This window comes from Rana temporaria, chromosome 4 (genome assembly GCF_905171775.1).
Source record: "Rana temporaria chromosome 4, aRanTem1.1, whole genome shotgun sequence".
Classification (NCBI taxonomy): Eukaryota; Metazoa; Chordata; class Amphibia; order Anura; family Ranidae; genus Rana; species Rana temporaria.
Genome location: NC_053492.1, coordinates 451864814 through 451878642, shown reverse-complemented (window position 1 = coordinate 451878642; position 13829 = coordinate 451864814). Strand labels below are relative to the sequence as shown.

The window sequence follows — 13829 nt, the reverse complement described above, 5'->3', positions numbered from 1 at the left end:
AATAGTAGGTGCCCTTTTATATACGAACTTTGGAATCGGTGGAAGGACACCCCCCAGTTCTTTGTCAGCCAGTAGTATATTCCAATGGCGTCTAATGACTTTTTCAATGCATTTATGTTGTATACTGTAATCGAAGATGATAGGCATCAAGTCTTTATGCATTTTTTGTTTAGGCTTATCACTCATAAGAGTCTGTCTATCCATTGTTGCCACTTCTGCAATCTTCTGGTTAATAAAGGAATTGTCGTATCCTTTTTGTTTAAACCTTTCTCCCATGTCTTTTGCTTGGGTGAGAAAAGTATCTTTGTCTGTACAATTTCGTCTTAGGCGCATTAATTGCCCTTTTGGAATGTTAAAAAGCCAGTTTCTGTGATGACAACTTTCAAGCGGCAAGTAGCTATTACGATCCACATTTTTAAAATGAGTTTTAGACCGGAGTTCGTTATTTTCTTGTTCCACCTCTAGGTCTAGGAATGTGATCTTTTTGTTGCTGATTTCCCAAGAAAGTTCAATGTTTCTGTCATTGGTATTTAAATCTTGTAGAAAATCTGCTAGCGTTTCTTTCTCGCCCCTCCACAGTATGAAGATATCATCAATATATCTTTTATATATGTACAGATCATCAGGAGGTTCAGAGAAGATTTTCCCTTCTTCCCATTGGGCCATAAAAAGCCCAGCTACACTAGGGGCAAATTTTGCCCCCATGGCTACGCCGGTTTTCTGGAAAAAGTAATTGCCGCCATACCAGAAGTAGCTATTTTTAAGACAAAAGTCCAAACTTTTTACCAGATATTTTCGTTGGATGCAGGGCAACTGGGAATATTTCCTGAGGCCCCATTTGACTGCTTCGCATGCTTGATGATGTAGTATGATCGTGTATAACGACGATACGTCTGCTGTTGCTAGCCAAAAGGGTGCATCAACTCTTGGTATATCATCCAGGCATTGTAACATCTGTTTTGTGTCTCTAAGATACGCTCTTGTACTCTGAACTACTGGCTGTAAATAGAAGTCAATGTATTGCCCCATTCTTGCAGTTAAGGAATCAATTCCATTTACTATAGGTCTGGGCGGTGGATTCGTGCTGTTCTTATGTATTTTGGGGAGTGAGTATACAATAGGTGTGCGACATGATGTAGGGATCAGATATTGTGCTTCTTTCTTATCCAGGATTCCTCTTTTTAGTCCTAAATGTACAATCTGTTCCAAGGCTTTTCTGCATTTAAACATGGGATTACTCAGAAGGCGGTTGTAGGTGTTGGTATCTCCTAGCATTTGTTCCATGCTCATTTTATACTGTTCCTTGGAAAGTACCACAATGCCACCACCTTTATCGGCTGGTCGAACTACTAGATCCTTTCTTTTCATCAATTTGCGTATTCCACTCCTAATATGTTTCGGTTCTTCTTGTTTTTTCACTTTCAGGTCCATTAGTTCTCCTGTGACCAATCTTTTAAAGACTTCCACACATTTATTATCTTTCACAGGCGGATTAAAAATAGATTTATTCTTCAGATTACTATGTCTAATTTCTTCATCTGGATTGGCAGTCCTAGTTTTGTAAGGGTTACTGATCATATACTTTTGAATATTTAATTTCCTTACATACTTTTGAATTCCTATATATGTCTGGAATTTATCCAGATTTTTCGCTGGTGCGTATTTGAGGCCTTTATCTAGGACGCCAATCTCTTCATGTGTAAGTGGGAGTCCACTTAAGTTGAAGATTCCCTCTCCCTTTCTGTTCTTTTTCTTTTGTGTTCTCTTTCCTCCTCGCTTTCCCCGTTTCTTTCTGGGGTTCTTCTGTAGGTTCTTATTTCCTCTGTATGTCGAGGCGGATGGTATTCTTGACCTCTCTCTAAAAAAGAAGAGGTATTGGGATTTTGATGTCTTTCCACTCTATCATCCACTGTTCGCTGTTCTAGGGGTGCATAATAATTCCGTGTAGGGATTGGACTCCTATCCTGTGGGTGATGAGTGTAATAACCTCGATCTCCCTCTCTTCGATCATTTGAACGAACAGGGCTTCTTCTTCTCTGTTCATGTGTATATCCTCTGTTCTCATGGTATTCATTTGGACGTCCCTGATAATAGTTGGTTTCCTGTGGCCGACCTCTATTCTCATAGCCTCCACCTCTATTATCTCGTTGGTTTTGGGGCTGGGGTCTATTATCCCTCTGGTCTTGTTGTGGTCTTTGTCCATAGTTATGGCCATTGTTATTATTTCTGCGTTTTTTCCAGAAGGGTTTCTTCCAACCATTCTGTGGTGTCCGCTCATTTTGGGGTGGTCTTCTCTCATTTTGGTAGGGAGTGTGTTGATTATAGTTGCCCTGTCTCTCTTCATTTCTGTACTGCCGGGGCGATTCGTGCCTATTCCTATCATGCGTTTCTTGGGTGGGCCCTATATAGTTGATCACTCTTGGGGGTGAATAGACCCTCACATTTCTCTCTGGTGTGGAATAGGTTGAGATGGGATCTGGTCGGCCCGATTGGCTCTGCCATTTAAACGTATGATCCGTTTTAAAATCATTCATATCGCGACTGTATTTTTTACTTTTCCTGTGTTGTACTTCCTTGTCTTTCTTTGTTAAATCATTATTCAGTTGTGTTGTGTATCTTACGAGATCTCCTGAATCTTTATATGCTTCTAGTTCTTCCTTGACCTCTAGGATGATCTGTTCGATCAGTTTCAGCTTTCTCTTTTTCCTGTCTAGTAGGAACATCAAAAGTTCTGACCCCTTGATGTTAAAAAATTTAAACCATTCGTCTATTGAGGCCTGATCTAATAGGCCATCATTAGGGGTTATATGCCATCGTAGACGCCGTGGGACAATGTTATCCTTAATATAGCGTTCAAAGGTGACTATGTCCCACCATAGGCTGATCTTTTTTTCCATATTATGCCCTAGCTTCCTCATGAGGCTCTCTAGGTCACTGTTTTTCTTAACAGGTGCAGAAGCATTAAAAACATCTTCAAGATTAACCTGCCTCTTATCAAGAAATGAGAAGACATCCATGATAGCTGCGGTAATGAGTGCGAGACAGTGATAAATAGTGGAAAAATGGATATTACCGCGCTTATCAAAGGAGGGGAAACAGAGAGGGGAAGAAAGGGGGAGGGGAAATGAAAGTGATGAGAAGTGGAGGTACAGCTGCGGCACTGGAAGGTGTATCAAACCATAAGCAATTGAAAATGGGGAGGGTAGTGCTGCGCTAATCAGTGGTGAATGGATAAGTGAATAAACAGGTGGGGGAGGGGAATGAAAGTAGGTGTAATTGAAATGAGGAGCAATATAGCCCAAATGGCATCAGCATAAAAATAAATATAAATGATCAGTGAACAATAACAGTAATGGTGCAAATCATATAACTACACAGGTTCCTCTTAATGTGATGAAATACACTATAAGTAATGGTGCAAAAAAAATTCCAGGTAACTGTGCTAAGTGACACTCCTATACTGGTGATAAACAGTCCATCAACAGAGTTTGAAAAATATTAGCAAAAACTATAAGTAAAATTTCAAAAGTCCAAGAAAGCAAAAGTGCAAGTGTAGGTCCGCAATATGGAGTGAGAGGAAAATGGGTATCCAGTGATCCTTTTAGGGTAAGTAAGGATGTCCCCTTACCTTACTGCTGTAAGGTAACAGCATATAGATCCAACCACATTAGATGGTATAGACGCTATATTAAGGATAACATTGTCCCACGGCGTCTACGATGGGATATAACCCCTAATGATGGCCTATTAGATCAGGCCTCAATAGACGAATGGTTTAAATTTTTTAACATCAAGGGGTCAGAACTTTTGATGTTCCTACTAGACAGGAAAAAGAGAAAGCTGAAACTGATCGAACAGATCATCCTAGAGGTCAAGGAAGAACTAGAAGCATATAAAGATTCAGGAGATCTCGTAAGATACACAACACAACTGAATAATGATTTAACAAAGAAAGACAAGGAAGTACAACACAGGAAAAGTAAAAAATACAGTCGCGATATGAATGATTTTAAAACGGATCATACGTTTAAATGGCAGAGCCAATCGGGCCGACCAGATCCCATCTCAACCTATTCCACACCAGAGAGAAATGTGAGGGTCTATTCACCCCCAAGAGTGATCAACTTGCCCACCCAAGAAACGCATGATAGGAATAGGCACGAATCGCCCCGGCAGTACAGAAATGAAGAGAGACAGGGCAACTATAATCAACACACTCCCTACCAAAATGAGAGAAGACCACCCCAAAATGAGCGGACACCACAGAATGGTTGGAAGAAACCCTTCTGGAAAAAACGCAGAAATAATAACAATGGCCATAACTATGGACAAAGACCACAACAAGACCAGAGGGATAATAGACCCCAGCCCCAAAACCAACGAGATAATAGAGGTGGAGGCTATGAGAATAGAGGTCGGCCACAGGAAACCAACTATTATCAGGGACGTCCAAATGAATACCATGAGAACAGAGGATATACACATGAACAGAGAAGAAGAAGCCCTGTTCGTTCAAATGATCGAAGAGAGGGAGATCGAGGTTATTACACTCATCACCCACAGGATAGGAGTCCAATCCCTACACGGAATTATTATGCACCCCTAGAACAGCGAACAGTGGATGATAGAGTGGAAAGACATCAAAATCCCAATACCTCTTCTTTTTTAGAGAGAGGTCAAGAATACCATCCGCCTCGACATACAGAGGAAATAAGAACCTACAGAAGAACCCCAGAAAGAAACGGGGAAAGCGAGGAGGAAAGAGAACACAAAAGAAAAAGAACAGAAAGGGAGAGGGAATCTTCAACTTAAGTGGACTCCCACTTACACATGAAGAGATTGGCGTCCTAGATAAAGGCCTCAAATACGCACCAGCGAAAAATCTGGATAAATTCCAGACATATATAGGAATTCAAAAGTATGTAAGGAAATTAAATATTCAAAAGTATATGATCAGTAACCCTTACAAAACTAGGACTGCCAATCCAGATGAAGAAATTAGACATAGTAATCTGAAGAATAAATCTATTTTTAATCCGCCTGTGAAAGATAATAAATGTGTGGAAGTCTTTAAAAGATTGGTCACAGGAGAACTAATGGACCTGAAAGTGAAAAAACAAGAAGAACCGAAACATATTAGGAGTGGAATACGCAAATTGATGAAAAGAAAGGATCTAGTAGTTCGACCAGCCGATAAAGGTGGTGGCATTGTGGTACTTTCCAAGGAACAGTATAAAATGAGCATGGAACAAATGCTAGGAGATACCAACACCTACAACCGCCTTCTGAGTAATCCCATGTTTAAATGCAGAAAAGCCTTGGAACAGATTGTACATTTAGGACTAAAAAGAGGAATCCTGGATAAGAAAGAAGCACAATATCTGATCCCTACATCATGTCACACACCTATTGTATACTCACTCCCCAAAATACATAAGAACAGCACGAATCCACCGCCCAGACCTATAGTAAATGGAATTGATTCCTTAACTGCAAGAATGGGGCAATACATTGACTTCTATTTACAGCCAGTAGTTCAGAGTACAAGAGCGTATCTTAGAGACACAAAACAGATGTTACAATGCCTGGATGATATACCAAGAGATGATGGACCCTTTTGGCTAGCAACAGCAGACGTATCGTCGTTATACACGATCATACTACATCATCAAGCATGCGAAGCAGTCAAATGGGGCCTCAGGAAATATTCCCAGTTGCCCTGCATCCAACGAAAATATCTGGTAAAAAGTTTGGACTTTTGTCTTAAAAATAGCTACTTCTGGTATGGCGGCAATTACTTTTTCCAGAAAACCGGCGTAGCCATGGGGGCAAAATTTGCCCCTAGTGTAGCTGGGCTTTTTATGGCCCAATGGGAAGAAGGGAAAATCTTCTCTGAACCTCCTGATGATCTGTACATATATAAAAGATATATTGATGATATCTTCATACTGTGGAGGGGCGAGAAAGAAACGCTAGCAGATTTTCTACAAGATTTAAATACCAATGACAGAAACATTGAACTTTCTTGGGAAATCAGCAACAAAAAGATCACATTCCTAGACCTAGAGGTGGAACAAGAAAATAACGAACTCCGGTCTAAAACTCATTTTAAAAATGTGGATCGTAATAGCTACTTGCCGCTTGAAAGTTGTCATCACAGAAACTGGCTTTTTAACATTCCAAAAGGGCAATTAATGCGCCTAAGACGAAATTGTACAGACAAAGATACTTTTCTCACCCAAGCAAAAGACATGGGAGAAAGGTTTAAACAAAAAGGATACGACAATTCCTTTATTAACCAGAAGATTGCAGAAGTGGCAACAATGGATAGACAGACTCTTATGAGTGATAAGCCTAAACAAAAAATGCATAAAGACTTGATGCCTATCATCTTCGATTACAGTATACAACATAAATGCATTGAAAAAGTCATTAGACGCCATTGGAATATACTACTGGCTGACAAAGAACTGGGGGGTGTCCTTCCACCGATTCCAAAGTTCGTATATAAAAGGGCACCTACTATTAGGGACAAAATTGTTAAAAATGTGCCTGATCCGCCTAAAAATAAAAACAACTTCCTCTCTTTTTTCACTGGTAAAGGTTTTTTTCCATGCAAAAGATGCTACGCATGTTTGAGAACTCACAAACCGAACCAGAAGAGGAAAGATTTTACTGCAACTAGTACAGGAGATGTATACGAAATAAAAGAATTTATCTGCTGTAACACAGAGGGAGTTGTATACGCACTCGAATGCAGTTGCGGTCTACAATACATAGGCCGGACAAAAAGAGCATTACGAGTGCGTATAAAAGAACATGTCCAAAACATCCTTAAAGGTTTCGATAAACATAGTGTATCAAGACACTTCCTTACCCACCACAATAAAGATCCGACACATCTTAAATTTTGGGGCATAGAGCCCTATGTGAGACACTGGCGAGGCGGGCATAAAGTTAGAACATTGAGCCAGTTAGAATCTCGCTGGATATTTACTCTGGATACTTTTGCTCCCCGAGGTCTTAACATAGATTTTGATCTTAATTGTTTTTTAAGTGACCGATAAGACTTTATTTTTTGATTTATTTCTTGCTTCACTTACCCTCTCTGTTCTCTCCTTTTCGCTATCTAATATTGATGACGTAGATTGTTTTTAATCTGTATATGTGGATCTGTTCGCACACGTCATCTACGTCTTTTAACCTTATGTGGCATATCCATTCAATGAAATTAAATATGTCGACATACATTCATTTAAATTTTTTATACTTTTTAACATATATATATTTTTTAACAAATTATTCTGGCTCTCAATATTTTTTAATATACCAATTGAGCCTCAATCTTCTCGGTGCATTATGAGTGTGTTTATACACATAAATTCCTGCTCCCCTGTGTTTTTAATTGTTTCCCTCGAGTGCTCCCTTGTGAGGACGCCGTGTGTCACCATTTAACAAGCATTGGCTTCAAAAAAATGGCCGCGGCTCCACTTCCGGTGGCTGCAAGGTGGCTGCAGCTCCACTTCCGGCGGCGCTCGTTTTGATAGACGCCGCCGATACGTGATGGAAGCCTATTTGTGATGCTGGCCGAGGTCGGGGGGCCCCATGCAGGCCCCCGACCAGACATCAGACAGAATGGCTCACTTTTGTAAGATGTATCCCCAGCGCTCTGTGAGATGCTGGGGACGTCTTTTGAGCTACAACAAAATGGCGGCTGCCAGACTTCCTGTAGAACGCTGTGTACTGTCAACACAGAATGTTATGATGGTACAATGGGACTTCTGTGTTTGCCCCCCCCATGGTCTCCGTCCCCTGGCTGAAGCTTTTAAGTCTTTTCAATTTTTTTCATTGTTAACCATATAAATGAGATGTCATATCTGTCACCCACCATTTGAATGCTACTAATTTAAATATTTTATATGCTGGGCGAAATTTTTTGATTTTTTGATTTTACTATTAAATGCCTAGCAGACTACGGGAAAATGGCTGCAGCTGCATTATTTACATGGCAAACAGCTGAGTTTACTTACAGCCTACTAAACAAGTCACCTTATAAAAAGGATCCCATTTATGCCTCTCACTACTCCTGAGGAAGTCACATGATAGTGACGAATGCGCATGAGTCCACTGAGAGGTATCGGAGGTGACGTTGGCGACAGATTGCCCCTCTTTTTTACATGCTCAATTGTATTTTGGATTATGTGAGTACCCCTGTCTATTTTCTTTGAGAATTAAATTTTTTAAAACGGTATCACACCATCGATGCTTTATTTCTTTGGGGCGAGAAACTGACCAATCTGGGATGAGAACTCCAAGGAGGACCTGCCGTTGTTGGATCAGAGCCCATCGAGTGAACCATCTAATGTGGTTGGATCTATATGCTGTTACCTTACAGCAGTAAGGTAAGGGGACATCCTTACTTACCCTAAAAGGATCACTGGATACCCATTTTCCTCTCACTCCATATTGCGGACCTACACTTGCACTTTTGCTTTCTTGGACTTTTTTTGGACTCTGAAATTTTACTTATAGTTTTTGCTAATATTTTTCAAACTCTGTTGATGGACTGTTTATCACCAGTATAGGAGTGTCACTTAGCACAGTTACCTGGAATTTTTTTTGCACCATTACTTATAGTGTATTTCATCACATTAAGAGGAACCTGTGTAGTTATATGATTTGCACCATTACTGTTATTGTTCACTGATCATTTATATTTATTTTTATGCTGATGCCATTTGGGCTATATTGCTCCTCATTTCAATTACACCTACTTTCATTCCCCTCCCCCACCTGTTTATTCACTTATCCATTCACCACTGATTAGCGCAGCACTACCCTCCCCATTTTAGATTCAGATAGATTAGGGGATCTTTAGATCCGCGTAATCTATCTGATTTACGATCCACCGGCGCAAGTTTTTGAGGCAAGTGCTGTATTCAGAAAGCACTTGCCTCTAAAGTTGCGCCGGCGGATCGTAAATCCCCCGGCAGAATTCAAATTCCGCGGCTAGGGTGAGTTTACTATTTAAATCAGGCGCCTCCCCGTGCCGATCGAACTGCGCATGCGCCGCCGGCTAAATTTCCCAGCGTGCATTGCTCCAAATGACGTCGCTAGGACGTCATTGGTTTCGACGTGAACATAAATTACGTCCATCCGTATTCGCGACCGACTTACGCAAACAACGTAAAAAATTAAAAATTCGACCCGGGAACGACGGCCATACTTAACATAGGATACGCCGCATATATCAGGGGTAACTATCCGCCGGAAAAAGCCGAACGCAAACGATGTAAAAAAAAAGCGCCAGGCGGGCGTTCGTTTCTGAATTGGCGGAACTCCTCATTTGCATATTCCTCGCCTCCAAAAAACGAAACGCCACCTAGCGGCGGCCTGGAATTGCAGCCTAAGGTCCGACGGTGTAAGTCACTTACACCTGTCGGATCTTAGGGAGATCTATGCGGAACCTGACTCTATGAATCAGGCGCATAGATACGACGGACGGAACTCAGAGATACGACAGCGTATCAGGAGATACGATGGCGTATCAGGAGATACGCCGTCGTATCTCTATCTGAATCCGGGCCAGGGATGAGAAAATTTGGGGTGGAGAAACTTGACAGTCCTGACCTCAACCCAATAGAACACCTTTGGGATGAATTAGAGCGGAGACTGCGAGCCAGGCCTTCTCACCCAACATCAGTGTCTGACCTCACAAATGCGCTTCTGGAAGAATCATGAAACATTCCCATAGACTCTATTGTGTTGCTCCTCATATCTGATCGATTAATACCCATCAGCCTCAAGTAAGAAAATTGTAATTGCTATGCTATATAGCTTTGTATTTCCCATAAAAAGTAATTATATATCTAATAGAATTAAAACAAATTCACCACAAACACAATGGGTTAGGTTGAAAAATAACACATCCATAGAAACTCATTTGGCTGTTAACTCTGATGCCGCGTACACACGACCGTTCTTCATGACGAGAAAAATGTCATTTTTTTAGTTGGTCATTAAAAACGATCGTGTGTCCGCTCCAGAGCATTTTTCATGGTGTGAAAAATGGGCATTAAAAATTTAGAACCTGCTCTATTTTTTCTAATGGTCTTTCACGTCGTGAAAAGCGGTCGTGTGTAGGCTTTTTTAACGACGGGTAAAAATATGTGCATGCTCAGGAGCAAGTTTCGAGAAGCGAAATTTGCATATTCAGCCCAAAGGGTGGCGCCAATCGAATGGAACGTCCCCTTTATAGTGCCGTCGCACGTGTTGTACATCACCGCGATAGCTCGAGCATTTTTTTTCCCGAACGTGTGTATGCAAGGCAGGCTTGACAAGAATCACATCGAGAAAAACTGACACTTTCCATGACATTAAAAATGTATACACGGCATAAGAGGGGCATTCTTCCCAATGCCCGACAATGTAAGGGGAATTTTCCCCCTGACACCCCATGAACTGATTTTATCAGGGTAACCCAAGACCTGAAAATTATTTCAAAAGTTTCTCTAGGATAAAAAGGTTGGGGAATGCTCTGTTCTCTGCTGTTGTGCACCTGTGTATGTACTGCTAACATGCCATGGGTATGACATTTATTTCAAGGGTTCATTTAGGGTAAATAGGTTGAGAAAGGCTTCTCTATTGTCTTCTCTGCTATTGTGCACCTGTGTATGTACTGCTAACACGCCATGGGTGGTGTGTCTCTTCTTTTCTACAGGCACTTCATGTTTCGTTCCGTGGTTCAGAGATTCCCAACCATCTACTTTATTCCAGTAAGTGTAATCAGAGACATACATAATGGTGGTAAAGACCATAAGCTCACTGATAGAGGCGCCATTCCAAGGTTCCAGCCCTACTTCAGCTGTGTTTTTCAGTAGATAATGGAATACATTTTATTAAAGGTTCCAGTAATATTGTGAGCATTCAAATACTTAACCTTGGCTTTGCTTGCCTTTATTATTTGTATTGTACTGTTGATGTATATAGCTGAAAAGCTGCAATAATAATAAAGCTTTGAAAAGTTTATGAAACGGTATAAAAGTGCATAGGACTGAATTGAAGAGCCATGGCACGGAGGATGCCATTGTTTTCTTTTTTAGACAAACTAAATAGAGATTTTACCTGCGTTGCCTAAAGTCAAGGCTGCACATTGTCTACCAGGAAGTTTGCCATAAAGGAATGAAGATCCATCCTTTTATACTTACCAGAAGTGGCTGTTACTAGGCAGAGTGTCCTAATCTGCCACTTCCTCGTCTGCGGTGGTCTTTATTCTTCTCCTCCTCGTTATGCCTCTTGGGAAATGGGGAGTGGTGACTTCTGGGACCTTGTGTGTGTCCCAGGAGACATCCGCCCATTCACATAGTGCCGCGCAGCTCGTGCATGCGCAGTAGGGAATCAGGTAGTGAAGCCGCAACGCTTCACTTCCTGATTCCCTCACCGGCCAATCAGGAAGAGGGTTCTGAGACCCATTTCCTGATTTGCTAAAAGGAGAAGTGATCCTATTGGTCTAGGAGGAGGAGGGAAGAGACGCACAGCCACTGTGATGTCAAGGAGACGCAGGGAAAGCCCAACCGAACCAACCCACTTGAAATCAGAGACACGGAGGAGACGGGCGGAACCCTACAATAAGATACAGTTGTATTCAAAATTATTCAACCCCCACTGAAATTGATTGTTTTGCCCAGTTTGACATTGATTTTGATCATTCAGTCATCCTGCTTACAATTAAATCAAAGAGGCACGTGTAGGTCAGACAAATATAACATAACATTTATAATCAAATAACCACAAATGTCTTTTCTGTGCTCACATCATTATCAGTTTTATTCAACCCCCAAGTGACATTCAATCTTAGTACTTAGTACAACATCCTTTTACAGTTATAACAGCTTTTAAACGTAAAGCATAGCTTGACACAAGTGTCTTGCAGCGATCTACGGGTATCTTCCCCCATTCGTCATGGGCAAAAGCCTCCAGTTCAGTCACATTCTTAGGCTTGCGCACTGCAACTGCTTTCTTTAAGTCCCACCAGAGGTTCTCAATCGGATTTAAGTCTGGTGACTGCGATGGCCACTCCAAAATGTTCCAGCCTTTAATCTGCAACCATGCTCTAGTGGACTTGGAGGTATGCTTGGGATCATTGTCCTGTTGAAAGGTCCAATGTCTCCCAAGCCTTAGGTTTGTGACGGACTGCATCACATTGTCATCCAATATCTCCTGGTACTGAAGAGAATTCATGGTACCTTGCACACGCTGAAGCTTCCCTGTACCTGCAGAAGCAAAACAGCCCCAAAGCATGATTGACATCCCGCCATGCTTCACAGTAGGCAAGGTGTTCTTTTCATCATAGGCCTTGTTCTTCCTCCTCCAAACATAGCGTTGATCCATGGGCCCAAACAGTTCTAATTTTGTTTCATCGGTCCACAGAACACAATCCCCAAACTTCTGTGGTTTGTCCACATGATTTTTGGCATACTGCAGTTGACTCTTCTTATTCTTTGGAGACAGCAAGGGGGTGCGCTTGGGAGTTCTGGCATGGAGGCCTTCATTACGCAGTGTGCGCCGTATTGTCTGAGCAGAAACTTCAGTACCCACATCTGACAAATCTTTTCTCAGTTCCTCAGCAGTCACACAGGGACTTTTCCCCACTCTACGCTTCAGGTAGTGCACAGCAGTCGAAGTCAGCATCTTCTTTCTGCCACGACCAGGTAGCGTTTCAACAGTGCCCTTTGCCTTGAATTTGCGAATGATGCTTCCTATGGTGTCTCTTGGTATGTTTAACATCTTTGCAATCTTCTTATAGCCATTGCCCTTCCTGTGAAGAGTAATCACCTCTTCTCTTGTCTTCCTGGACCATTCTCTTGACTTCACCATGTTTGTAACCACACCAGTAAATGTCTAGAAGGAGCTGAGTATCACAGTCATTTTAAAGCTGCCTAATTGGTGCTTATTAGGCTTTATTGCTGCTCCCTGACATCCACAGGTGTTTTCAATACCTGATTGAAAACACTTCAATGAACCTCTGTTCTTCAGAGTGGTAGTCTTTAAGGGGTTGAATAATTGTGTAAATGAAGAATTCCCAAAAGAAACATTTACTACTGTATTACAAAACCAATTGATGTCATTTTAGTTGCATATGGTTCTTTAAGACGTCCTTGTAGGATTTCATTCTGAATACAATTACAAATGTACACTAAATTCCCTAAAACCCTTTACAGCATTGGGGGGTTGAATAATTTTGAACACAACTGTAGTCTGGGGGCAGCACACTGTAAGTGAGCCGCCGGTTCACTTGCATCAGCCCTGGCCGCGAGCTGAGGGCACGCGTGCGCCCCCTAGTGGTCAAAAGGTGAAGCGACGTAAGTAGCATTGTTTCTCCCAGGGAAGCCAACCTGCCGCAGTAAAACTGCGGCGGCTGGCCCAGAAGCGGTTAAGGAACAACTAAGAACAAAACTTTTTTTTAGCTTTGGACAGAATGGCGAGGATTAGAACACCTGTCAGTTTTTATTGCAGTCTGTATCCCCGCTAGGGAGATTCAGTCTATTTGTCCTGTTTACCATTATCATTAAAAGTGAAAGTAAAAGAAAATCTCACATTTTGTATTTCCCCAAGTAAAGTGATAGAAGGGAAATCTTCCAATTGGAAAAGTTCTGGTGACTTGGGGGTCCCAAAGGGATTCCCATAATTTGCAGGGATTTCCTCTTACTTCCTGTTTTGGTTATAGGAAAGGAAGTGAAGGGAAATCTCCGCTATTGGATACAGATGGCAAAGAATAAACTGACAGGGGTTATAACCCTCCCTTACTTTATCCAAAATGAAAATAAACA

At 41.6% G+C, this 13829-nt stretch overlaps 1 protein-coding gene across 1 annotated transcript in view; it reads left to right on the top strand.

The window, feature by feature from the left end:
- STPG4 (sperm-tail PG-rich repeat containing 4) overlaps window positions 1–13829 on the top strand; it is a 123623-nt gene that overhangs the window by 38902 nt on the left and 70892 nt on the right. Inside the window, exon 5 of the mRNA XM_040351574.1 lies at window positions 10721–10775. Coding sequence (XP_040207508.1) covers window positions 10721–10775 — 55 coding nt within the window. The remainder of the gene's footprint in view (window positions 1–10720; window positions 10776–13829) is intronic.